At 43.2% G+C, this 25,654-nt stretch overlaps 2 protein-coding genes and 1 long non-coding RNA gene across 7 annotated transcripts in view; 2 read left to right on the plus strand and 1 right to left on the minus strand.

The window, feature by feature from the left end:
• mipol1 (mirror-image polydactyly 1) overlaps positions 1-13,071 on the plus strand; it is a 69,261-nt gene extending 56,190 nt beyond the window's left edge. For all 5 annotated transcript variants that reach the window (XM_018764085.1, XM_018764082.2, XM_018764083.2 and 2 more), the window contains 2 exons: positions 3,757-3,984; positions 12,412-13,071. In XM_018764085.1, coding sequence (XP_018619601.1) covers positions 3,757-3,984; positions 12,412-12,478 — 295 coding nt within the window. In that variant the 3' untranslated portion in view covers positions 12,479-13,071. The remainder of the gene's footprint in view (positions 1-3,756; positions 3,985-12,411) is intronic.
• Positions 13,072-14,983: 1,912 nt separating this feature from the next.
• Positions 14,984-24,886, plus strand: LOC108941462 (uncharacterized). Its single transcript, XR_001966631.1, has 3 exons — positions 14,984-15,060; positions 24,508-24,568; positions 24,781-24,886. It is a non-coding gene; the product is annotated as an uncharacterized LOC108941462 (long non-coding RNA).
• Positions 20,662-23,701, minus strand: foxa1 (forkhead box A1). The gene is made up of 2 exons (XM_018764133.2): positions 23,480-23,701; positions 20,662-22,347 (listed from the first exon to the last, which is right to left on the minus strand). Exons 1-2 carry the CDS (start codon positions 23,549-23,551, stop codon positions 21,103-21,105), a joined length of 1,317 nt encoding a protein of 438 aa, XP_018619649.1. The 5' UTR covers positions 23,552-23,701; the 3' UTR covers positions 20,662-21,102.
• Positions 24,887-25,654: the final 768 nt, after the last annotated feature.

A 25,654-nucleotide genomic window follows, 5' to 3' on the forward strand; every position in this document is an offset into this window, starting at 1 on the left:
GGGACGCAAGTCCGTCACAAGGCATCTCAAGTGGGACTTGAACGCCAGACCCACTGGAAAGCAGGACCCGGGCCAACCCACTGCGCCACCACGCCCATGTAACAAAATTCCTGGTAAACAGATTGCCAGTGTTCATTTCAACATTCATGATTCTCGTGAGGAGGAATGTCATGGCCAAGGTAACGTCTTCAGTAAATAAATGGGTATTTGTGCAAAGTGAAGCTTTTTCTGGACTGAAAAAACCTTACAGTTTTGACAAAGGGAGGCATGGTGGCGCAGTGGGTTTGGCCTGTGCCTGCTCTCAGGTGGGTCTGGGGTTTGAGTCCTGCTTGGGGTGCCTTGTGACAGACTGGCATCCCATCCTGCTTGTGTCCCCTCCACATCCAGCCTTGCGCCCTGTGTTGTCTGGTTAGGCTCCGGCTCGCCGCGACCCCTCTTAGGACAAGCGGTTTCAGACTCCGTGTGTGTGTGTGTGTGTGTGTGTGTGTGTGTGTGTGTGAGAGGTATGACAAACTTAATTTTTGGGTTTAAACTTATTATTTCAGTTGTTCAAAGATTTCTGCACAAATGACATATGCTAAATACTAACAGTGTTAGTATGGACTGTATTGCTCAGAACAAAAACAAAAACTTTTCACCATTTAAATATGTGCAGAAATGTTTTCCTCTGAAAAAGCTCATATGATAGTGTTGAAATTCTTAAATTGCCTTTATAGCACCAGGTGTATGACTCCTCGTGAGCGTGATCTAAGAGGAGTCAAGCGGAAGTGGAATTCTGACTTAATGTCCGTGTTTTTGGAACATTGCGCCGCACTGCTGGAGGCAAACAGATGAAGGAGGCCGTCAGTAGGGGCTCTTGGATGTATTAAGAATGAAAAGCTCTCCTTGTGTTATTGCCGAACCTGTCTCCCAAGTGGTGTCTCCTGCCTCAGCTTCTGCCCCCACCCCCCCCACCCCACTTTTTAATATCAAGTTATTTCCGTTTTATTGCCGTACTTCAATTACTTTTGGCAATGGCATTAAAATTTTTCCCCTTGCAATGGAGATTCATAATTACGTATTGCATTTTGGGGAGGAAGACATTTTTTGAAATGCATTGTCTTTTTTATCATCATTGCTGATTTGTACTTCCTTATTTTAAAGTAAGCTTGTTTTTGAAGGGCGGTGTCCAAATGATTAGCTGCATTTTCTGAGGAACAACCAAAGTGGCAATACGTTGTCTGTTTAATAGTTGGCTGAAAGTTAGCATAACATGTAAAGCTGCTGCCTAGCAGCACCTGGGCTGTGCATTCAGAACTTGGTTCAAATTCGCCTTGGAATGTATGCATTCTTACTGCAGTTCCTGTTGTTAATGTATTTCCTGTGCTAAACAGCAGTAAATGTAAAAAGTGTCTGTCTAAAAGGAAGTATTTTGGTGAATTGTCTTAGCAGAATTTTAGCAGGGCCAGTGTTTGCCTCCTCTTTTTTCCTAAGCCCCCCATCTTCGCTCCCTTTAAGGAGCTGTCTAAGGCTCTCCTCATGCTTTTCGATCAATTTAGTGCACAGTGTAGTACTGTATGGTAATGTATTCCACTGACATTCTATGGTATTATTACCTCAGATATTGTTTCTTGTACTGACATTCCGTTTGAATATTAAACTTGTCTGTTGATACTCAGTGTTTATACAGAATGACATTTCATGCTGACAGGTAAACTGTCTGATTTGTCTGATTGTTAAGGTCAACTTGCAGACTCTTATTTCACGAGCTGCACCACAGCCTTGTCCACTGCTGACACCTGAAAGGATAGACCACCATGTTCTTGTTCCCCAGTACTTAATGTGCACATGTTCAAACTGAGTCGCCACTGACCTCAACTCTTTGCTCTCCTACTAATGCATCGTTTCGTATTCTTAAGCCACTTACTGTGTTATAGGGAAACAACATCTTTTAAATGTTGCTTACTCCTTTAATACAGTGTGTTCTTATTTCTTATTTACAGTATTTAGTTAATGTTTTCTCCAGAATGACTTACTTTTAGCTTTGTATACTGAACTACTTACAAAGTTCTAACCATTTATACAGGTGGGTTATTTCTGCTAGAGAAATTTTAAGGCAAGTACCTTGATCAAGCTGGGGGGCAGCTGAGAGGCAGTCTGTAGAGTTAGGGTTAGAGCTGCTGCCTTTGAACCCAAAGGTCACAGGTCCAATTCCCACTGCCAGTTGCATACCTATTGAGCAAGGCAATTATCCCAAGTCTTTTTGAACAATAAATCATGATACTATAATTCAGCAACCGTGCGAATGGCCTCATTACTGTAATCCTGTAGGAGAAAAAAAATGAATGTTAAGAGTTTTGGGCTTTTGTTTAAGTTCGAGATTCGAGTCTCCCTCCAGTTGTCGTACCCCTGAGCAAGGTACTTATCGTAAAAAATTGCTCCAGTAAAAAACTTTGCAGCTGTATAAATATAAATAGGTAACTAATTGTAAGTAGCGTAATATTGTTGTACGTTGCTTTGGAGAAAAGCATCAGATAAATGAATAAATGTATATTTCAGTTGTGTTATTGCACTCATTGTGGTTTTGAGTTTGGTTCTTGTTTTTAACTTAAAATTTACTGAAATAGTTGAAGGCTGGGGGCGCGGTGGCGCAGTGGGTTGGACCTGGTCCTGCTCTCCGGTGGGTCTGGGGTTTGAGTCCCGCTTGGGGTGCCTTGCGGCGGACTGGCGTCCCGTCCTGGGTGTGTCCCCTCCCCCTCCGGCCTTACGCCCTGTGTTGCCGGGTAGGCTCCGGTTCCCCGCGACCCCGTATGGGACAAGCGGTTCCGAAAGTGTGTGTGTGTGTGTGTGTGTGTGTGTGTGTGTGTGTAGTTGAAGGCTTGCTGCCGGAGTGGCTAACTATGCTCCTGGAGAGCCATGATCCTGCGGCTTTCAGAAAGTACTCAGGCCAGCAGCTGGCCTAGGAAAACATGTAATTATAACTTGAAGATTTCCAGCTAGTCTCAGTCCCAACTACTGCTGTAGTGTATTTCATCAAAGTACTGCAGAATTACTGTAGAAAAACCAAGCTGATTCATGAACGTGTCACACAGCATGTTTTGTGTTTTATGTTAAAAATGTACACTAAGCACTGTAGTTGTTAATGCATTTAAGTTTGACTGTAAATCAGGTGCTTTCTCCCATCTATACACCACAACAGAGGAACACACATACACAGAAACAACAGATTAGTCTCACCAATTAGTCTGAAAGCATTAACTGCGTAAGGTGGGGGAAGACGACAGTGACATTAAAAGTGAAGAATCGCAGCCTTAGTGGACCAGTGAAATGAATTTAATGAAGAAGTCATATGAAATAAAAAAAAAAAAAAAAAACGTTAAGAGGACCTGGACTGATTACCAGGACTAAAGACCTGCCGGGGTATGCATTGTGATGACATCAGCAGTGACAACAACACCCAGCAAATCATAAAATGAAATGTAACAAATTTAGTGTAATTCACAGTAAAATGCAGTGAACTGTCATTTGAGCCAGGCATATAGTCTTTATAGTGTGATGCAGATAATTTTAAGAAGATTACAGGTCTTGTAACACAAAGCACTTTTTTGTCAGTTTATCATCCAGAAATGCACTTTAAAAAGAAAATACCTGGCGTTAAATAAATGACAGGCCAGCTACAGGATGGAGTTTAGAGCTTTGTTTTTTCTTGGAGGAATCCAGTGACTTCATCCTCAGATGTCAGACTTACAGCGTATGTTGTTTTTTTTGTCCCCCCAGTCAGCATCAGTCGCTGTCCCAGGAGGCTGCAGTGATAGAGCAGTTTAAGGGCACATCGAGCTCCATCCCTGAAGCCCAGCACAGTGAAACCCAGGCGTCACAGGCACACCTCCAGAACCAACAGCTCCTGGGACAGCTCCAGCTGCTCTCTTCCGAGTACCAGAGTATCCAGAGCCAGCTGCAACAATCCCAAGATGCTGAGAGGGAAGCAAAAGACAAAGTGCAGAAGTGAGTCTCTTCTCCTTGTCCTCCCAGTCTTTGTTTGCCTCTTCCCACCTTGTATGGGATCCAACGCCACTGAATTCCACCAGAAAAGTAGTGGTGTCCCTTCTGGTGTCAGATAAGCTAAAGTTACAAGGCTGCTTGAAAGTATATGAATCCTATAGGGGTGGCGATTATTCTTATACAAAATATTCACATAAACTTATAAAGTCTCAATGTTAAATCTTATAGCTTTATAATACACACACACACACACACACACACACACACACATTTTCTGAACCGCTTGTCCCATACGGGGTCGCGGGGAATCGGAGCCTACCCGGCAACACAGGGCGTAAGGCCGGAGGGGGAGGGGACACACCCAGGACGGGACGCCAGTCCGTCACAAGGCACCCCAAGCGGGACTCGAACCCCAGACCCACCGGAGAGCAGGACCCGGTCCAACCCACTGCGCCACCGCACCCCCTAGATTTATAATAAATGAATGATTATGGTTTACACACCTGATTCTACTTACCTACCTGGTTTAAAGCAACTTGGGGTTCACTTATTTTTACACTACTTTTCACTACTTCAGTGTTTCTACTACACACACACACACACACACACAAGTTCCTCTAAAGCGACACATGGAATTGGTCATTACACACCTATTGTGCTGACAGAGGATGATGTCCATCTGCCATGACGATCGAGACGTTCCATGCCGAGCTGGGGATCCAAGATGCCATTTACCAACATTATAATTACTTATTAAACACTGGCTTACAAATTGTTACTTTCTAGAATGCCCAGGAGGGGTGGGCAACCACTGGCCCGTGGACCCTCAGAGGTTTTTTTTTTTCCTCCCTCAACCTTAAGTTGGGAGTTTTTGTTCCTTTCCCCGGTGGCCAGTAGGTATACTTATAGCTCTATAATAAGTTCTTCATTATGGTAGCCATTAGTTGACTGTCTTCTTTCTTTGTATCAATTTTTCTTGCTGTATGCCTGTGTTAAAGCGCTGTGTCACTGCGTGAGAAGAGCGCTCCATAAAAAATAAAAATAATAATAATAAAAATAATAATAATAATAATTGTCACATGAGAAACACTGATTCTCATTAAATAATGACTAGTAAAATGAAGGGATACAAGGACACAGTCCTTCAAGCACCACTGAATATGTGGAGTCAGCTCACGCCTCGACTAACACAGTTTTGAGGACAGTCATGACAAAGAGTTCCCCACATTAAAAAAAAAAAAATCAGATGTGGCTTGTTGTAAATCAGATGTGTAAATGAAAAGTATTTATTCATTTTTTAAGCGTAAGATGTAGATTTTATAGGTTTATTTTAATACTTTATAAATAATAAGGACCATCCCTATAGCATTCACATACTGTCAAGCAGGGGTGTAATCTGTGGACGTAAGCATGAATGTCTTGTACATGCTCCTGGGCGCGACGTCCTTATTCTGTTCTTTGCACACCTGTGTGTAGAAAATAAGTACTACTACACTAACAAAATGTACTGGAATACATAGGGGGAAAAAAACTGCTTACCTGAGAATAAGTTCTTTGATTGCTCTTTTGAAATGATCACGTATGAGGCCCTTAATGTATTACTGCATATCTCATTTCTATTTGCACTTTTTTCCAAAAATGAATTCGCTTTATAAACAGCACAGGGTTACAACAACATACAGACTGAGACAATACAGTGAAAAATGCAAATATGTCCACATACATAGAGTGAGGGTTCAGGGTCAGAAGGTAACAATATGTCACTGTTATGATCATGCAGCACTTTCTAATAACTTCCAGAAGGATGTCCATTTGCACTTTTAATAATACTGTGCACACCTGAAATTGTCCTGTCGTTTTCTGCAATCATTCTGGAGCAGGGTAATATTCTACTGTGCTATAATACTCCAGCTTTCAGCCAGCAGTGTCCCAAGAAACTGCATTCTGTGCCTTTGTTGTATTCATTTATGGTAAGGAAGGGAACAAAAATGCTTCACCATTGCCTTTTTACTCTTGTCTTCATGGATGGCCAGTGTAGAGAGAACATTGAAGCTACACACACAGCGTGAGGAAGAAGAGCTGACACACACTGCCATAACCCACTGTGCTGCTGTTGTGCTATTTATTAAAGAGACAGGTGGACTTTTTCCCCACAGATCAATAAAGTGACATACTGCATAGTTGGCCACCAGTATACAACAGTCATACAATTATTTTCTGTGGGCTGCCATATCCTCGAGCAGCATAGCTGCAACATTGAGTGCAAGTTGCCCTAATATTTTACGGTTCTCACGTGCTGTGCTCTGCCCTGCCCGTCTCTAACATGTCCGAATCTATTGATTCTTTTGGGGCACTTTTTCATCCAGTGCTTTTTTCTGTGCTGCCTTCCTATTCTCAGCACACTGCTGTGCTGCTCAAACTTTTTATGAGATGTTGCTGTGTTTTTTAAGCATTGTTTTTGGCTGTATGTTACGGTGTGTCATAGAACTACAGAAACAACTGAAAGGTTTAACATAAACTGTTCACTACAGACTCAAAGTTTCAAAGCGATAAAGAGGACGCCTCGCAAGCTAGGACCCACATTATTGAGATCCCTTAACCTTGAATTTAGCTGCTGCCTGAGAAGCATCTCGAAGACGTGAAAAAGCAGTAGTGTATCGTCCCCACATGGTCTTTCTCTGACCAATTAAGGTTGAGATTGTTGCTGTGCCAATCTGGGATTGGCCAGTCCACCCTCCCCTAAATTGGTACACCTGTCTGCACCGACAGTTTTGGCTGCAAACAGTGGTGTGTGTGTGTGTGTGTGTATGCGTGTGTGCGTATGCGTGTGTGCGCACGTACGTGTGTGTATCAGGTGCAGAAGCCAAGTGTTAAAAGTGGCAGATCTCTCAATTGTCACTCCGGTACTGATTTGTAGTCAAGAGATCTGAATAACAGCCAGACTGTCGTGTTTTTTCTTTTGTTTTTTTTTTTTTTTTTTTTTTTATTTAAGTTATTTCTAAGCACTCTCAAATCATGCTTCAGGAGCCCTGGTTGGAAAATTATGTAGCTCACAGGGAGGACCTCTTCCTCCCTCTGTTACTCTTGCTTGCTGTCCTGTTGCCAAACAGAAAGCGCACACGACTCGCAGGCTGACAAACATTTGTGGCCGTGCAGTAACGTTTGTGTGCCACGGCATGGTCAGATGTACGTACAATGTGTGAGCTCGCATGCTGCTCCTCTCTGGCACTCAGTGCTTGTTTGACTCCCGAATAGAGGGATATGATGCACGCTCCTTTCAAACAATTTATACAAGTGCACGTGCACACACATACACACACAGTTTGAATCTCTGGCATGATATGTAACTCATTGTGAATTGGAGGTCTATGAGACATCTCTAAAGCAGTATGTGTATTAGGCCCTGGTAATATCCAGGCTCCTTTTGGATCGCATTCAATATTAACATGACTTTACCATTGCTTTGCTGCTTTTCTGTGGGCCCCTCCTCCCGACTCCCATTGACCCACCATGGATCAGGTCCCGCAAGCACACACACACAGACACACAGCCTAAGAGTGCCTTCCCTCTGGTGTGTCCAAGCTCATGGTGTCTTGTTGTCTTGCCAGCCTCTCACATGCCGCTCCCACAGTCACACTGGGGCTCCCCACACAAAGCAAACAGGCCCTTAGCTCAAACTTGCCTGGCTGATCTGTTTGCGTGATGAATTAACAGACTGAGCAGGGATTGAGGGTTGGGGTTAGGGTTAGGGTTGACAGTTTAAAATGCTGGACAGACTTTCCCTCACATTCGCAGTGAAGAAAGAGAGTGCTGTGGTATTGTGTTAAAAGTCCCTTTGGAAAGGATTTGTGTTTTACTTCAAAGACCCAGCATCTCTGCTCCCTCGCTCTCGACTGTCTGTGGCTCCCGTGTGTGTTCTGTGCGATAGACTGATACGTTAGCCTTAAAGACACACATTTATTCATCCAAAGTACGGAAGGCAATGACACACACAACCTAAACCATTTCTGCACTCATAATTTTTACATTGTTCAGATACAGTTTGAGACTCGTTTATTTTTTAGATACCTATTTGATGATAGGAAAATACAACACATTTGATAACTCATTAATGTGATGGGTGTCTCTTTATTTTTGGATTTTAGAAAGGCTGAAATGTGAGAAACATCCTCGGTGGCACTAAAATGGAAGCGTTTGTGTATTTCCTTACAGTTGTGCGGCATTTGTGCCTGTTGTAATTAAGTTACAAACAACACTGAAAATGATATCTGAGCATGAATGCAGACATCTGGCCTTCAGTGCACCTGAAGTGTGTGTCATCATGTGTACATGAGGCGTGGTCCTTACACTCCAAAATGAAACCTGTACTGTAGGCGAAATGTTATGAAACAGAGTACTTGACCAGCAGTGCATGAGACACTTTAGCGTGAGTGCTGTATTGTGCTTCCTTCCAGCAGGTACTTAGTGTCCCCAGACTTGGACCCCAGTCTGAGGCTTTGCTCTTTACATGCTAACGTGACCGATATTAGTGACGTGCAAATGTGGAAGCATGTGCTTCATATGTAATTACAGAAAGGTATGTTTCTCTATTTAAATTAGATGTTTTAAATTTAAACATTTAAAGTTCAAACAATGTGAATGTAGATTTTTTTTTTTTCTTTTTTTTAAACTGCATGCGCTGTCGTGATTTACCTGCACAGTTTTTCCCAGCTAGAAGCAGGGATAGCATCAGAGAGACTCACATCGAGATGAGAGATGACCCTCCGGCACTATGCCCTGGGCCCCAGGCTTGCCGAAGAAGCTCTTTCACAGGCGCCCATCGCGCTGCGCTGTGAAAAATGCAGGGCTGGGGGGTACGAGGGCCCGGCTGGCGGGAGGAAGCCGCTAGGCAGGCGGGAATGTGGCATCTGGGTGCCGGGGCAGCAGTTCCATTGACGGAGGGGCTGAACAGAATGTCTAATGACCTGCCGAATCAAACTTGGCCATGAGAAGGACACAAAGGGCCCTTTCATGAAGAGGCGGTGTGCAGATGGGCTCTGGCTGACCTAGCTGGCGTGTTCCTTCGTCATCCTTTACTGCTACTCACATGGACTCACTGCTGAGCAACTTGTAATTGACCCCACAGTGCTGTAGTGGAGACTGTATTGTGGTGCAAAATGAATTTCTTACTGACCCGCTGCACACAAACTGTTCTCATCTTTCTTTTTGTCTGTGTGTCTGTGTGCGCGCACGCATATCTTGTATCTATGAGATATCAGTACTTTTGAAACAAGCTAGCAGTAATATTTCTAATGATTTCTGTAAAATGTATTCCTACATATTTCCCTTGTCGTTCAAATTAGAATGCATGATGAATGTCTGTATTCTGATCAAGTGCGACCACCGTCCCATTGCCTTGTGTCAGGAGAATCTGAAACTGCCTGGACGAAAATTGGGGGTCTCTCAACTAAGTGTAGCAATGGCATTGTAAAAATGGCCTGGAACACTGAGACACTGTCATGTTTTAAAACGTTCTGGAAAATATGGCATTGTTTTAGCGTTAATGTGTCTCCTGTGTTTGCTCTGTATTATTCCAGCTATAATTGTTAGTTTTGCAATACACTGAATTCCTAATCAGGATTTATACATTTCCCAGCACCTCACTGGCATGACTGTCTGGGGTTTACTGCCCTGCTCTGTAAACAGCACACTGCAAATCGCTCCCCCAGTGTGCGTATACACACACACACACACACACACACACACACACACACACACACACACACACACACACACACACACACAAAGGCACACCTTGGACAACCCCCCTCTGAATCTGGAGCTTGCTAATTAAATCGATGTGATGAAGCTAAGTATCAACATTAAGTGCGAAGGAGCACTGTGTCATGTAAAGCCATAAACACAAAACCACCATGTAAGTGTGCTCACATCTTTGTGTCTACATGTGCACTTTGCAGTTCCACAGGCAGTTTGGCTGTTTGGGTGAAGGGAGCCTATTTCTCAGATGGAGGAAGTGTACATGTGTTTGTGGGACATGTCTCTGAAAAGGAAGAATCTCTTTTAATGTCTCTGTATAAATGTGTCTCGGCTGGACAAGCAGGCTTTTTTTTTTTTTTTTTTTTTTTTTTTTTTACTTTGTCTGTGTATGTGCACGCGCGCACACACTCGCACACACATGCTTGTGTACCAACCGTGCTTTTACGTCTGTAGTTTTCCCCTGCCAGTTCAGCGTGTGTGACCTTTCTATGCTTTCTTGGCCCCAAATTCTAAAGTATTCCAGCACAAGCAAGCGGAGGCACTGTTCCACGTGCTCTAGCTCGTCCACTTCTGTATGCACAGCGCACTTTGTTACCAATAAATCAATAGCGCCATGTCGTCGTGCACAAACCAGTACACGGGCGTAAATGGCTGGAGGCAAAGTGTAAGGCAACGTGTGGGTCAGGACCCACTGCTCTCCATTTCCAGGCACACGGATCCCCCTCGTACCTGCGAGGTCTGAGTGCAGCGGACTGTTTGGCCCCAGGAAGAAGGTTTGCCATGTGACTGTGTATTTGCGCCATTACGAGGAGCCCCACAGTGAAAGAAGGGGACCTACATGTAAGAGAGGCCTGTGCTCATGTTGGATGATGAAATGAAAAATCTTATCGTGGCTCCTGGCGCATCATCTGCCACACCCAGCTGCTGCGCCATGGTCTTTTTCTTCAAATCCTTTTTTTGTCGCTGTGTTTTTTTTTCCCCTGATGATGCTTAGCGTTTGGTGTTTCAGATCTTCCTCTGCTTTGTATGACGGAATAAAATATCACGTTCATCATAACACAAAATCATGACCTCCATGAATTGGACGATTGAACATAAATGTCATTTGCAGTCCAGGTCTCCCCACAGTCCTTTCCCATGGCAGCAGTACTGTACTTCCATAAAAAGAAAAAAGTTACATGCTGAAGAAAAGATTTTTTTTTACCTCACAAAATTTAAAAAGCAATTTGAAATGTTACATTCAAGTTGCATACAATAATCCTTCATTAAACAACAGTTAGGAATTCCTTAGGTTTGCATTGCATGTATTACAACCATCGTGGCTTTATACAAGTCAGCATTTTTTGTAAGATGTTTGTTACTCTTCAAAAAATGTTTTGTTTTTATACCTACAACTCTGTACAGACAATGAACTGCCACACCAAGCACCTATGCTATTCATATAATTAAAATACATTTGTGAATGTCATATTTCTGAAAGAGTGTGCGAAAAGCACTGCCTTGGAGGAGGGCGTGCTTGTATTAAGCCCTCTCGCAGCACATCTCTTTGCCTGACTTCCCTGATATTGGCACTGATTCTTTGGAGATGAGAATAAAGCATTTCTGAACACATCTCAAATCCATCCTCTATAGAAAGAAGCCTGCTGCACACTTGGATTATAGCGCTGGCTTGCCATGCTAATTTAAAACACACTGGGAGTTTTTTCCCCACTTCATAAGTGTCACCGAGTTTTGCATTTATGAAGACGTGAAACTGCTCGAGCAAATAGAAGCATTGTGAATGGAGGAATTCTCATCAGTGGCTTCATTGCATTTTCCAGAATTAATCATCACCTGAAATGAGTCCCTGTCATGTGTTTTGCAGTGGTTAATCCTCCACGCTAGATTCCTCTGTCTGCAGCACCGTACTTCTCCATGCTTAATAACGTCTCTATGTGTATGTACTGTGGCGTCTCTACTCTTCAGGTTTATCTAACCTGTCTTTTTAAACTTTCTTCTCTTTCCCCATTTAGCAAAGATCTAAGAAATATTTTTAAATGTTAGTTCAATTAAATGTAATTTGATTAATCTATGTCCTTTCAATATTTGAGATGAAACTCGTTTATTTGCACCGATGACAAATTCAGAAATGATCCTCCTGTGGAGGCAGGGCTGTTTCACCTACAGGGCTGTAAAGGTGTTTTGATAAGTCAGTAATGTTGCTTTTGTGATCAGGGTATCTGAATAAATAGACACCATGACTAGGGTTTTGAGCTGTCATCTTTGAACCTGTCAATTTTGAGGAGCGGGACTATGTGTGCAAGTTGTACGTATGCTTTGCGAGACGTGTTCTCCTCACCTTGCCAGTGCAGGCTTTGGAGGGTCAAGAGCTCAGGTCACTCCTCAAGCTCTCACTCTTGTCTTTGTCTTGACCCACCAGCACAGCCTTACAGATGCTCTCAAGAACAGCACACATTCTTGACGCTAAGGAAAATAAATGTTTTGAGTATGTAAGTAATGGGCAGTAGGAGATGAATGGGGGCTCCTTCGCTCGTTTTATTTCAAGAAGTGTCCACATCCAGTTCCCATCTGCTCTGCAACAGTGTGTTGTTATGTTGGATGTCCACCCAAAAAGTACACCATTTTCTCTCTCTCACCCCACTCTCTCCCCTCTCCCCGCCCCATGGCACATAGGTTGGAGCGGCTGGTGGAGGTTCTAAGGAAGAAGGTTGGCACGGGCAGTGTCAGGACAGTGATCTAGGGTGGGAGATGAGATCGGCCAGCGAACTCTGCGCCCAGCCACATCTGGTCACCAGGCTGCTGTATTTAACACTGTGTAAACATGGCGGCCTTAACTCAGCAAACAGTTGTTAGAAGTTGTGCACTCAACTCACATTCCAGGCTCAGATCAAACTAAATCATAAATGTTTAACACTGGGCTGCTGTGCTTGTATTGCTGCTTGTTTATTTCCTCAGTCAGTCATTTCATTGATTGTCTTCTTACTGTTGTCCTTGTGTTAATGTTCAAAACAGGCCTTACAAGGGAAATTTATTATGCTGAACTGTATTTTGTAACAATTGAACCATTAAGCTGACAAGAATGATGGTCTCAAGTGTACAAATTCATTAACAGTGATGATTTCATTCAACTATGACTGTCTCTTTTATTATTTTAAATAAAGGGAATACAATTGAGATTTCACACTACCAGTTACATGTCTTGCTTCTTAACTGGGTCTAGCAATGCTGAGTTTCTGAATTCTGGGATGTTTCACTATTTAACATGTTGCCATATGTTTCACTTCTTACTTCTTAAAAGCAATAAAAATCTGTTACTGTAAAAAATGTCATGAGTCCCCCCTTCCAATGTAAAGTGCTCATCAGACAACAGTTCTGATATACTTTAATGTAATGAGAAGTATAGCAGTTCCCACTGTCATACACCAGTAAGGTAATTTGCTTCAAGGAAAAGTATTTTTTTCTTTTTTTTTTTTTGGTAAGTGTGGTAATTTGTAACACCTCTCATACCTGATGTTGTTGTTGTGGGGATTTTTTATCACACGTTTTGCAAAGCATCTAGACACATTATCACTGAAATTGTTTTTTTCTGTAGGTCTCTGACTTTGATAGTTCTAAATTTTAAATTTGAAAATGTCATCAATTTCCATCTAGTGTATACATATAGAGTACATTTCTTTCTGATTTTGGTGTCTGTAGGCTCTGGGCATTTTCATGTAATTAATTGATTGCATTCATTTCATTATTGAATTATCTTAATATATCGCAACTGTTCTAAATCAAACTGAACTACGTAATTTATGGCGGCAACAAAAAATACGATTTGGAAATACCTATAAATTCTGGAATCGTTTCTGAAATTTTGAAATGTCAGTTACATTTAATTTTTCTCACTGCGTTTTCCTTCGTTTCTTTTTTCCCCAATTTCCTTTATTTTTTGGTCTTCTTACAACCGCCCCCCCTTCACAGCATCTAAAAATTTTCTAGGCCCTTGATTTTAGTTATGCTACTTTATTTTATTTACTGTCATGTATTGTGATCTGAATGTGAAACTTTACTTTTACCATTCTTTTTGTTTTTATATATGTACCCGCATTTTCCATTACAGTTTTATCCTTGTTTCAAATTGTTTTTCTGCTTGGGGTAATGACATTTAGTATTTGAAATACAAGCATACTCATTTTCCTTAGCAACATGTGCCGTTTGTTTCTTTTGAGGAAAGGAGTTTTAAAGATGAAACTTTAATTTACAAAAGTCCTTCTTCAACCCAAACGTTAATTTCGGCGTTAATTTAATTTTGCTTTCTGAATTCCTCCCGCAGTTGGTGAAATTATGTTTCTGCAGTAAATGTTCAGATAACGTCTATTTGCTTCTTTGTTTGTTTAATATTAATATTTAAAATATTGCTAGTATTTAATATTCATATTTTAATATGTCAGTACTGCTTCTCAACAAGTAGCGCCTCACAATTTGTTCGACAGTAAAGGCTGATAGAGTAGGTGTAATGTGTGTGTGTGTGTGTGTGTGTGTTCTGGCCAGAGAAGAATTGTGTCGTTTTGCACACACCCCCCCCCCCCCCCCCCCCACGTATAATGCTATATCCCGTAGTTTGTTGGTCTTCTCCTGGTCATTCGATTATACTGAGAACGCTAATGTCGATCTTTTAATTTTAAATGCAAAGATTATTTCCTATGATAAACGAATAAAGTACAGTTCATATGCCGTTCAGGAGCCTTTTACACAGTCTGGGACAACTGACATTGCGGACAAGGGGGTCTGACGGGTTAAAAATATTGTTTAGACTGAAGACTAAAAATAAGAAACATTTCTGCTAATCCGAATGATGCTAATGTAAGTACAGTACAGGTAAAAACAAATTCACAACGAGTTCTTTATTCAACGAGTTATTACAGAAATACATCTTTATTCCGAAATAATTTATTAATGAATTAATTTAATTTATTCCTTGGCAATACATTCATATTAAGCAATGAATGGCTTCGTATTTCATGAACATGATGAAAATCATATTTTTTTTCCGCAGTTTTATTGACAAGAATGTGTTCAACTCCTTAGTCCGTGTGGAGAACAGTGGATGTTTATGGAAACCAAACAAAAATCGGTGGAAAATAAAATCAAAAAATAAAATAAATAGATGTATTAAAAAGGCCCTTGAACGGCCACGCCCTTCCGCTCTGTTTGTCACGCGCGACCCCCCGGTCAATTCGCGCGCTCCTCGTGCCGAGGAGTGAAAGTCACGGCGGTCCGTCGAGGTTCGCGAAGAGCTGCGCCAAAACACGTCATTTACACTGCTGTACCGTGTCGGTGAGGTGACCTTCACACATGTCCTTCGGGGGAAAAGGTTTCTTTTCTTCTTTTTTTTCTTAACCCGCTCGGTGTGTGTCGGGTGTGTGTCGGGTGTGTGGAGCGCACTCGCAGCTTCTCGACTCTTCCGGCCTCCGTCACCGTGGAGACGCGGCGACCTGGGTGTCCTCCTATCCCCCCGTGCCTGTGTCCCCTTCCTTTCCTTCCTTACCTTCCCGCGGCTGTAATCCCGCGCTAATCCCACTTGTTCCACACGGCGCCACTGTCCTTAAGCGCAGTAAAAGTTCGCTGCGCTTAGTGCACAAATAGTATCTTTATCTTGTACCCGGACCGCTCATCTTACTTTAGTGTAGCGTCGCGATTACCTGTCAGATATTGCACAGGAATGTGTGTGTTTCTCTGTGCATTCTGACTGCGAATTCATGGAAAAAGTGATACCAGCTCATTTACATTTATATTTACATAATACATTTATTCATTTAGCAGACGCTTTCCTCCAAAGCGACGTACATCTCAGAGAAAATACAATTTGTGCATTACATTACATTAGGAGAAAGAGAGACTTAGTTGCAGAAATGTGATTCTTAAGTAAACCTATTATATTTCTTTCCAGTCGTTTGTTTCTTTTTCATTTGGTGACGAAAAGTCCCCAGTGAGACAGACAGAGAGAGACAGACATTCCGAGTCGGAGACTTTTTCTGCTCCGGCTTCTGCCGCGCGTCGCTGTGAAGGATCGCGTCCCACGCTCGCGCGAGCCTCAAAGGGCTGTATGGGAGGGGTGGGGGTGCTCTGGGGGTCCCGATTAACCGTTATGAAAACCGATCGTGAGATGACAGGAGTACAAAACAAGTTTTTATGGGCTTTAATTAAAAACGTGTTCCGGCAGCCCGACCATGAATGGCCGTGTGAGAAAAGCGTGACTGATCTCGTTGCCATAACGACACCAGATCTGTGAAGGCCTTTTCTTCTTTAATGCACTCCATCAACCCACCCGTGTATTCAGCACGCACGTTTTACTCCACTATCAACACGCCTTTGTGGCACAACAATCCGGGCCTAAACGCGCGCCGCTCTTCGGCTTCAAAAAGTAACTTTCGCACTTGATATATTAACCTAGTCCGAGGTTCCTGCGCGAAACTTCACTTTTATCAAATCTCTCCGTGTTTCGGTGTTTTAATGAAGCCTGTAATAATGGGGGCGGGAAGGAAGCGACTCCTAAGAGGCTCCACGTCGTCGGTCGCTCTGGAGAAACGTGTCACTCTGCCTCAGTGAATGGATGGATGGATGGATGTGCGCGTGAAAGTGAGAGAACAGAGTGCTTTTAAGGCCCTTGAGGCTACGGGCGTCGCGGGGGGTGGAGGGTCTTGAGTCCCCCGCTAACATATCAGGAGTTGCCGGAGCAGGAGTTGAGCCTGGTGCCAGCACTGCACTTGAAGTAACTTTTTTTTTCTTTCCTCTAGCCTCTTACTGTGATTAACCGCGAGATGCAGCACTTTTTACCGGAGCACTTTCAGAAGGAGGTGTGAATGGAACGTGGCTCCTCCGAATTACTCTAAGCACTACGCCCCCGGTTGTTCGTGCACTTCTGCATTCTGTAGCTATATACACGTCCTCGCGCCGTGTGACTCGGTGCATACCGTGTGTGTCCGCATATGCGTGTTGCTCCACTTTTGCCTTTTTTGCGTTTCGGCGCAAACACCAGGAACGAAGCACAGTGAGTGACAAAGGAGCTGCGTGTGTGTAGGGCCTCGTGCATGCGGCGTGGCCCACGGATTAATGAAGACACGGCCGTGGGACCACCAAGATGACCATGCGTGCTGCGGGCGGTGGAGGAGGAGGAGAAGGGGGGGCGGGCGCAAAGCCCTAATAAACTTCTTCCGTATCATTTTTAATGGAAAAGCAGCTGCTTGCAAAGCTGCTCTCCTCCCGGATAGAGATCTCGCGCTCCCTCCTTCCTTCCCTCCCCGCTCGCTCGCTCGCGCGCTCAAAGCTCCCTTTCTTCGGCCTCGGCGCTCCGCTCTCTGCTCTCCGCTACTGCTGGAGGGCTATTGCTTTGCTCTTTTCGTCGGCGCGGCACAATTGTGTTATTGGAGATAATTAATTCAATCCCCATCAAAAGGTATTAGGAGCGCCTTGGCCCTGTAGTGCCTTTCTCAACTCGCAATGAAAGGGCGCCGAAGAAAGGTCGACGGGTAGCCGCGCTGATGGCCGCTTTTGAAGTGAAAAGGGCCGCGCATTGTTCTCCGCATTTCTGCCCATAAGGGCCGAGAAAGAGCTGCCTGCGCCTTGCCTTTCTTTTTGATGGCGAGTCGAGAAATGGCGCACAAGTTGGGAAAGAACTTAAGGCCGAATGAGTGAGGGAGAGTGAATGACAGTGCGTGCGAGTGTGTGTCCGCGCCGCCACTGCCCGCTGCTAACATATGTCACCGATTAATAGGCTCCGCTCCACCTCGCTGGACACATTTGGCGCGCAGCGATCGAGTGGTCGCGCGCAACGTCTCCGCGAAGCAGCACCGTTACAATGATAATTGCGTGTCGTAATATGATTTTTTTTCTTTTCTCTCTCATCTTCAGCAAGCCCGAGTCCGTTGACGAGATAATGCCACCTCCGGCATGTCGCCGAATTCTCATAGTTAAAACATGAGAGCATTTCACATGTGTTTTAACACCTCTATTACATGGAGAGATTAGATGGATATTTCGCAATTTATATCTCTACGGAGCAGATCATTATAGCGGCATTACGCGTTTTGAGATTATTTGAGCACTTCGAAATATGCAAAACGTGTCTCAATTTTTTGAGAGTGTCGAAAAAAATAAAAAAACATTGAAGCGTTTCATTAAAAATGTTTACGATGCAAAGGGGTTTCAAATTAAAATGTCCCATAAAAATGGGAATTTCGTAAAGTCGAAAGCCCCGTGGAAGCTGCCCCCTCTCTGCTTCTTGCCCTCGTGCTTCTCCACTTTCACTTTGAAGGCCGAGACGCTCGCGCCTCGAGCGCGAGGACACATCTCCGCTCCAGCAAGCGCAACGAACGGGCTCGTCGCTTCGGAACTAGTACAGTCTTTACCATGGTGCTTGAAGTAAAACGCGAGCATTTCTCGAGCCTGGCATTAAATATTTCAATTGAAAACATTACTTGTAATTTTTACCCATTTATATGCATTTGAAACGTCATTATGCTACGGTTTTATTAGAAAAATGTCCAATTTACCCGCTACCCACATAAATAGTTTTAAGGTAATTTTCAGTGCCACCTATGTATGTCATAATATTTGTGTGTACACAAAATAAACAGCTGAATTACTGCAACTAAAATACGTATTTCAGTGGTTGATATAGGATAATAATATAAATGGTGCTAGGTACGATATAAGAGGTACTGAGAAAATCAAGTTACTATTTTTTATTAGTAAATTAATGCATTTTTTTAATTATTAATACTTCAACAGACTTGGCTTCGCTGAACTGTTTTACTTTGCGTAAAAATACGTTTTTTTCCAATAATGTAAAATTGATCCATGTAAAATAAGCCATCGTCCTTTACAGAAATAAATCCTATAAAACAGCGTAATTTTCAGCGTGATTTGAACATCGAACAAACGTTCGTACGGCCACAAGAGTAATATTTACCGAAATAAGTGATCATAAGTGTATGTAATCGAAAAAACATATTTTTGTCATTTTAACAACCTCAATTTTAACCACGTTAATTGAAAACATTTGGCAACTTGACATTTCGAAGCGTATAAATTGAAATATTATTTTCTTTTTAATTATTAAAAAGTATCAATAAGTGCCAGAGCCGCTTGTTGTGAGCGAATAAAATACAGGCAATAAAAAAGAACAAAACAAATTATTTGTCATATAGCCCCATGTAATATGTTCGTCGCTTTCGCTGCGTTTCCCCGCGTTTGAATTGCGCGCTAATAATTCGCTATTATTAATTATAATATTCGGTAAGTGTGTCTCTGAGGAGCGCGCGCTGCGAGCCCGAACTTTGCCGTCGTCAGCCACTCGAACCTGAGCTTCTGGCCGCAGAGCTGATTGTTGTATCGCGCTCCTCCTAGTTCCGAATTGGCGACGTATTTGGAAAATATCTGAAGTATATGTATCATGGAAAAATAAAGACGCAATAAAAGGAGCCAATGCGGCGTGTTAAATACGCCTTAATGACCATATTTAATACGCGCCGAGTCATGTAAAATTCCTCGGATCCTTGTTACACTTTAAGTCGGGCAGACGGCGGAAGACACGAACTCACACACACAAACACACACACCGTGCACGAGTATTTTAAAAGCGTATTTGAATGAGAAAAACACTCATCGCCGCGCGCCACCAAAGCCAGCCTTTATCGTCTCGAAATGATTGTAAAAGAATTACAGTAGTCTAGAGAGAATGTACGTGACGAGATGCGTGAGAAGTGTGAGCCGCGACTCCACACTTGTACGTCTTTATTCCCCCCTCGACACGTTCCTCATAAAGCGGATCTCCAGCGCGTGGGACAAACGCGAGGGGCTCGGAAGGCGTGCGCGCTCGACACGCGGATTTTCCTAGTCTTTTCCTCCTCGACATTTCGCGGCTGAGCCGAAACTCCACTCGATTGTCCGTTTTATTTGCGCATCGGGGGGCAATTACGCGATAATTAAACACATTTCACGGTTACTCAGCCAAAATGTGTGCCGACAAAACACCATGATCAAAGTAAAATCTGTTCAGGTTCAGGAGCCCTCCGTGTAGGTTACAAGAGACTGAAAGATGATGATTTGGCCTTTCCATCATATTGTTCATAAATCCGTTCCGTCGGGAAGCGCGCGCGCGTCCCTCTCCGTTGAATACTGTTTTGAGCGCTGCGTCTTTTACCACACTTTCCTCCTTTTACGGGTTTTAAATTAAACCAAGAGACCAGCCACAGAGTTGGGCTTTTAATTACCAAAAAATAGCCATAAAATCATGCATTAAATGCAGCATATAGTGGATCATTCGTGACAAATAATTAAAAAAAAAGTTTCTATAATATATAATACAAACAGTGACCCACGCAATACAGATTTTCCCAGAAAGGAAGGAAAAAGGATTATTCAGTAATACTTGTGCTATTGGGTAAATAATATTTAATATCACACTGATGAAAAATATCAATGCAGTTTAAAAACTAAGACTATAAGTACAGTACACTTGTTGTGTAATATTTATTTATACAATAGTAGGTAGACAGATAAAGACGATTTCTAAATACGCCACAAAAACATTCCTGACTTACTGACAGTCTTCTAATAACAAGTAGATTAAATAAAGATAAAACCATGCACTTTTTATGTTTCCCTTAACAAAAATAAATTATGTACTTCGGATAGAAGAAGAAATAGGTAAAAGCAAAACAAAAGTATATGAAAGAAAATGAAAAGCTTCTATATTCACAAATAAACATATGGCTTTCAAAATATCACAAAAGACTGAGATTTTGCTCAATAAAGAAATACCTTTTTATTTATAATAATGCATTTCACGGTTGATGAACATATATATACATATATATGTATATACACACATACATATGTATGTATACACACGGATATATATGTATATGCGTGATATATATATGATTTTGTCAAAAGTTGAAAACAAAACCGAAACAATTAGTAAAATGACAGCATCTATCAATGGAACGTCTGAAACAGATTTGTTTTTTTTTTTCAGATTTTTTTACTTTTTTTCTTTTTACATTCCACAAAACCTTGACCTTCATTCATGCGCACTGTAACACATCGGAGACATTTATTGTGGTAACTACAGCTTTGGGGCTTATACACCATTATTTTACAGAGCTCAAAGTTTATTTTAAATACACTAGCAAAACACATTTAATCATTTCCAAGGGGATATACAATCATTCAAATGGCACAACAGTTTATACTTTATTTTACACATAAACATGATTATACATTGAAGTAACAGTCTGTTATGCACCAAGTGCACGCAAAATAAAATCTTTTCTCTCAGTCTCTCTTCAAGTGTGCTGGAAGTGACATAAGAAACTAGGATGTGTTAAGAACAGGTCTGGAATACACACCTTGGTAGTAAGAAGGCTCTATTGCGGAGGGGTCCATGGCAGCTCTCCCGGCCACCGAGGCACTACCCAGGGGCAGGCTGGAGGAGATACCAGACCCATAGGAGGAGTACTGCAAAGCCTGCTCGTATGCCTTCAAGTCCAGTTTGTGCTGCTGCTCTGAAGAAGACATTAGATTGTTGATGGAAAACGGGTGGTTGAAAGAGTAATGCGGGTCTCCTTTGAGGTGCAGCTGGGGCTCGTGAGACATTGAGTGCTGGGGCAAAGGGATGGATGACAGGACCGTGGCTGTGCTGGACACTGGGTGCACCGAGGGCCCAGTGCTTTTCAACTCTGAAGCTGCAGTACTGCTAGAGTGGTCCATGCTGTGAGGACTGGACGACTGGTTGGAACTGGAGATAGAGCTTGAGTCCAGATGGCCACCCTTACTACTAGCACTGTCATTAGCAGGTGAGCCCGAGCTGCTCGGGTGATCTTTTCTTCCATCGCCTTTATTTGCAGACAACTTTTTGTCACACTTGAAGCGCTTCTGCCGACGCAGGTAGCAGCCATTCTCAAACATATTCCCCGAATCTGGGTGCAGGGCCCAGTACGAGCCTTTCCCTGGTTTATCCGGAGACCGGGAAACTTTAACAAAGCAGTCGTTGAAAGACAAGGAATGCCTTATGGAGTTCTGCCACCTCTGCTGGTTTTGACGGTAGTAAGGGAACAAGTCCATTATCCACTGGTATATCTCACTGAGGGTGAGCATCTTGCTCGGAGACTGCTGGATGGCCATGGTGATGAGGGATATGTACGAATAGGGCGGCTTGGCGTGAGGGTAGCTTCTTCGGAACGTTTTCGTGTCCCTTGCCCGGTTCAGGTTGGGCTGTGCGTATGCCATGGAGCTCATGGTGGGGCTCATGCTTGAGTAGGGAGTTAAGGCATTCATGGAGGCTTGCTGAGCAGACATGGCATTCATATTACTGGGACTAAGAGTGGCACCCATCGCTGAGACCCCACTGCTCATTCCGTTGATGGCGCTCGTGGCACTCGCTGGCATTCCTGCCATCGTCCCGGGGCTGAGCGCGGCTCCAAGGCCAGGGTTCGCATAGGACATATTGAAGGAGCCACTCGTCATATTTCCACTGGTGGACATACCCATGTAACTGTTCATACTGTTCATAGAACCGAGTCCCGTATTCATAGTGCTGCTCTGTACAGACGAATAAACCTACAATAGAGAGAACACGTCTTTAAAGGCATAGAAAACGTTGTGAAAGTTACATTTTAACAAATGTTGCAGCATTAACAATCCCTACTCTCACAGATGAGCAGCGTCTCGAAGCGGTTGCCTACTGCGCAAGTGACACTTAGAAAAGTTGCCATTTCATACATCGGCGTCTCTATATCAGCGGAGGATTTGTGCGCAATAAAGGGCAGCTTTTTAAACATGTAACATCACTCGTGTTTGTTAAATGCGTTCCTTGGAATAGTTTAAACTGAAATATAAATACGGAGAAAACGGGAATCAGCGATGAAGCCACTGAATTACTAGAGAAACCAGTGGAAGCAGGAAATTAAATTGCGAGCTTTAAATTATAAATGGGGTAAAAACGGCACGCGACCGAGAATATAGGGATAAGATTGACGCATATGTAGAAAAGGCTGTTTTTGAACAGTTTTAAATGCGGTTTTAGAAATGTGACCCGGCAATGATCTGACGAATGTATGGCAAGAACGCATCATGTACACACACGTTTACTTCGTTTTTTCACCGAAACAAGAGCTGGACAGATAGAAGAACGAAAATGCCGAGAACAAAAGAGCATATGGTTTTTCTCCAACGCCTGCTTTATCAGAGCACTCAGTCTTTTTTCACAGATATTTGGAAAACACTCCCTCTCCTTAAAAGTGCAATAAACGGGGCTTCGCGGAAGGAGCGCGATCACGATATGGTACATTTGCGTTCACGCGTTTTCACAGTGAAACGACTCGCTCCAGGCGGACGATCATTCTAAATGTCCGCGAACATTTATTATTTCGGGAAACGAGTGATGTGAGTGCGCTGCTGCCACCAGGCGGGTTTCCTCCACTTTCCACTTCTTTCCTATCCTTTCTTCCACTTTCCTTCACTTCGCCTTTCAGCCGCGGCACCTCGCGCGCTACTTGTGCCACAACTTGAGTAGCAGCCGCGTCTTCGCTGCTCGCAGGGACACATGACATGATCTTTTTGCATGTTAAAGAAAGCAAACACTTTCGTCCCACTCGGCCCCTCTTACTTTCCGCGCCCTTCGCTCGAGTTCAGTACAGTAACAGAGTACAGCAGTAGCAGACAGCAAGTGAACGAAGAGCGCAGCTCACACCTCCTGCGCGTCGCCGTAGTAGCTGCTCCAGTCGGCCGTTTCGTGTCCTTCCATCTTCACCGTTCCCAGCATCGTGCCGCAAAGGCGCTCACCTTCACCATTCAGAGTAGCGCCAAGTGTCACGCGGAGGCGATGGCCACGGAGCGCTCGCGGACACACGCACAGGTAGCGCGCTTGCGGGAGGTGCGCGCCAACTGAGGAGGTGCGAGCGCGCAATGACTGAGTGAGTTCAGCTCTGCGGTCCGCGCTCGTGCCTCGTTACGTAGAGCGGTTCGCCCCCCCCCCCCCCCCGCCTGTTCCCTCATTCGCTTCGGCCGCCGGCGCCCGGCACACCTGCCTCAGTGCCACAGCGCGCACGCAGCGGACGCAGCGGACGCAGCGCGCGGTCGCACGCACGCACGCACGCACACAGCGCGTGCACACGGACGCAACGGCACCCAGCTTCGGCGCATCTCACACCACCCATTCTGCGGATTCATTGTCCGAATTATTGGAATGATTTTCTCGAAGCGTCAATAAGCGCCACTTCTCACCACTGGTACTTTCAGACGGAGGCAAAAAAACGGTTGATGGGCGATACTGGACAGTGGCGCGAGCCTCCAACTTTACCTCATTTTATACACAGAACACACTTCGTGTCGGATGATCTGCACTCGAATTTACAATTCACAGTGTTTCAATTGGACTTTTACCATGCATACAGCAAACAAACAAGTGGTAAATTCACAGTAAAGTTCATTACCTAAAATTTTAAGGCAACTTGGAAAAAGGTTTATTATTATTATTATAAAACTTAGGTACTTTTGAGTCTGTCTATATTCTTGTATCAAGTTCAACTGTCATTATTAACTCACTATTAAAAGGTAATAAGTCCCTTATGTCACATTTCGTTGTATTGTAGCCAACCAGTAAATGAAGAATTTACGCAGTAATTATTTCTACAGCACAGAGAAGCTACGAAGAAATTTCACATTTATTGAGTAGACGCTTGTGGGAAAATACAGACGTGTATTCTTCTTTGAATTTAGTTTCGCGTTCAAAGGAGAACCTGGATTGCTTTATGAAGAAATAACTATTCGACTTGACCAGGTGTGTAAACCTCAATTAAGACATTTCTTCTTTTGCACCGGAAACAAGTTGCACTGGAAAGCAATTGTATGAACTGTAGACGGAGCACAAGCTAGACTCTCTCCACATTTGTGACCGTGATGAGAATATATTTATATATTTAAATATTTCTTATTTTTATTTGTATATTTAAATATTTATTTACAACGAAAGGTATTTCTTTCCCCTTACAGCACCGCGCCAGTATTGCGCGGACAACACCAGCAATAGCGCCTCCCAGGGCCTCATCTCCACCTACTTTTGAATGTGTAAAAAATGAACCTTTTCTGTGATTTTAACTCCAGGACCTCTGTGCTCTTCCTGCTCTGCAACACAGGTGAAAGGACAGCAGCAAACAAGTGTACGGTGAATAGTGGAATTCACTTTACACATTTATTAATATTTTTCTACACACACACGCACACACACGCACACACACGCACACACACACACACACACACACACACACACACACACACACACACAGTCACCGGCCACTTTATTAGGTACACCTTGCAAGTATCGGGTTGGACTCCCTTTTTGCCTTCACAACTGCCTTAATTCTTTGTGGCATAGATTCAACAAGGTGCTGGAAACATTCCTCAGAGATTTTGGTGTATATTGACACGATAACATCACGCAGTTGCTGCAGATTTGTTGGCTGCCGCTCACTGGATATTTTCTCTTTTTCTAACCATTCTCTGTAAACCCTAGAGATGGCTGTGCATGGAAATCTCAGTAGATCAGCAGTTTCTGAAATACTCAGACCAGCCCATCTGGCACCAACAACCATACCACGTTCAAAGTCACTTAAATCACCTTTTTCTTCATTCTGATGCTCAGTTTGAACTTCAGCAGATTATCTTGACCATGTCTACATGTCTAAATGCATTGAGATGCTGCCATGTGATTGTCTGATTAGATATTTGCTTTAACGAGCAGCTGAACAGGTGTATCTAATAAAGTGGCCGGTGAGTGTATATTGATATTTATTAGTAATTTACACATTTATATATATATATAATACATGTATATATATATATACGTATATATATTATACATTTACAC

This window comes from Scleropages formosus, chromosome 15 (genome assembly GCF_900964775.1).
Source record: "Scleropages formosus chromosome 15, fSclFor1.1, whole genome shotgun sequence".
In the NCBI taxonomy this organism is placed as follows: Eukaryota; Metazoa; Chordata; class Actinopteri; order Osteoglossiformes; family Osteoglossidae; genus Scleropages; species Scleropages formosus.

Coding starts and splice junctions, on each gene's coding strand:
- foxa1 (XM_018764133.2), bottom strand. CDS start 23,551: ATGCTGGGAACGGTGAAGATGGAAGGACACGAAACGGCCGACTGGAGC. Junction 22,348..23,479: donor ACTACGGCGACGCGCAGGAG/GTGTGAGCTGCG, acceptor TCTCTATTGTAG/GTTTATTCGTCTGTACAGAG.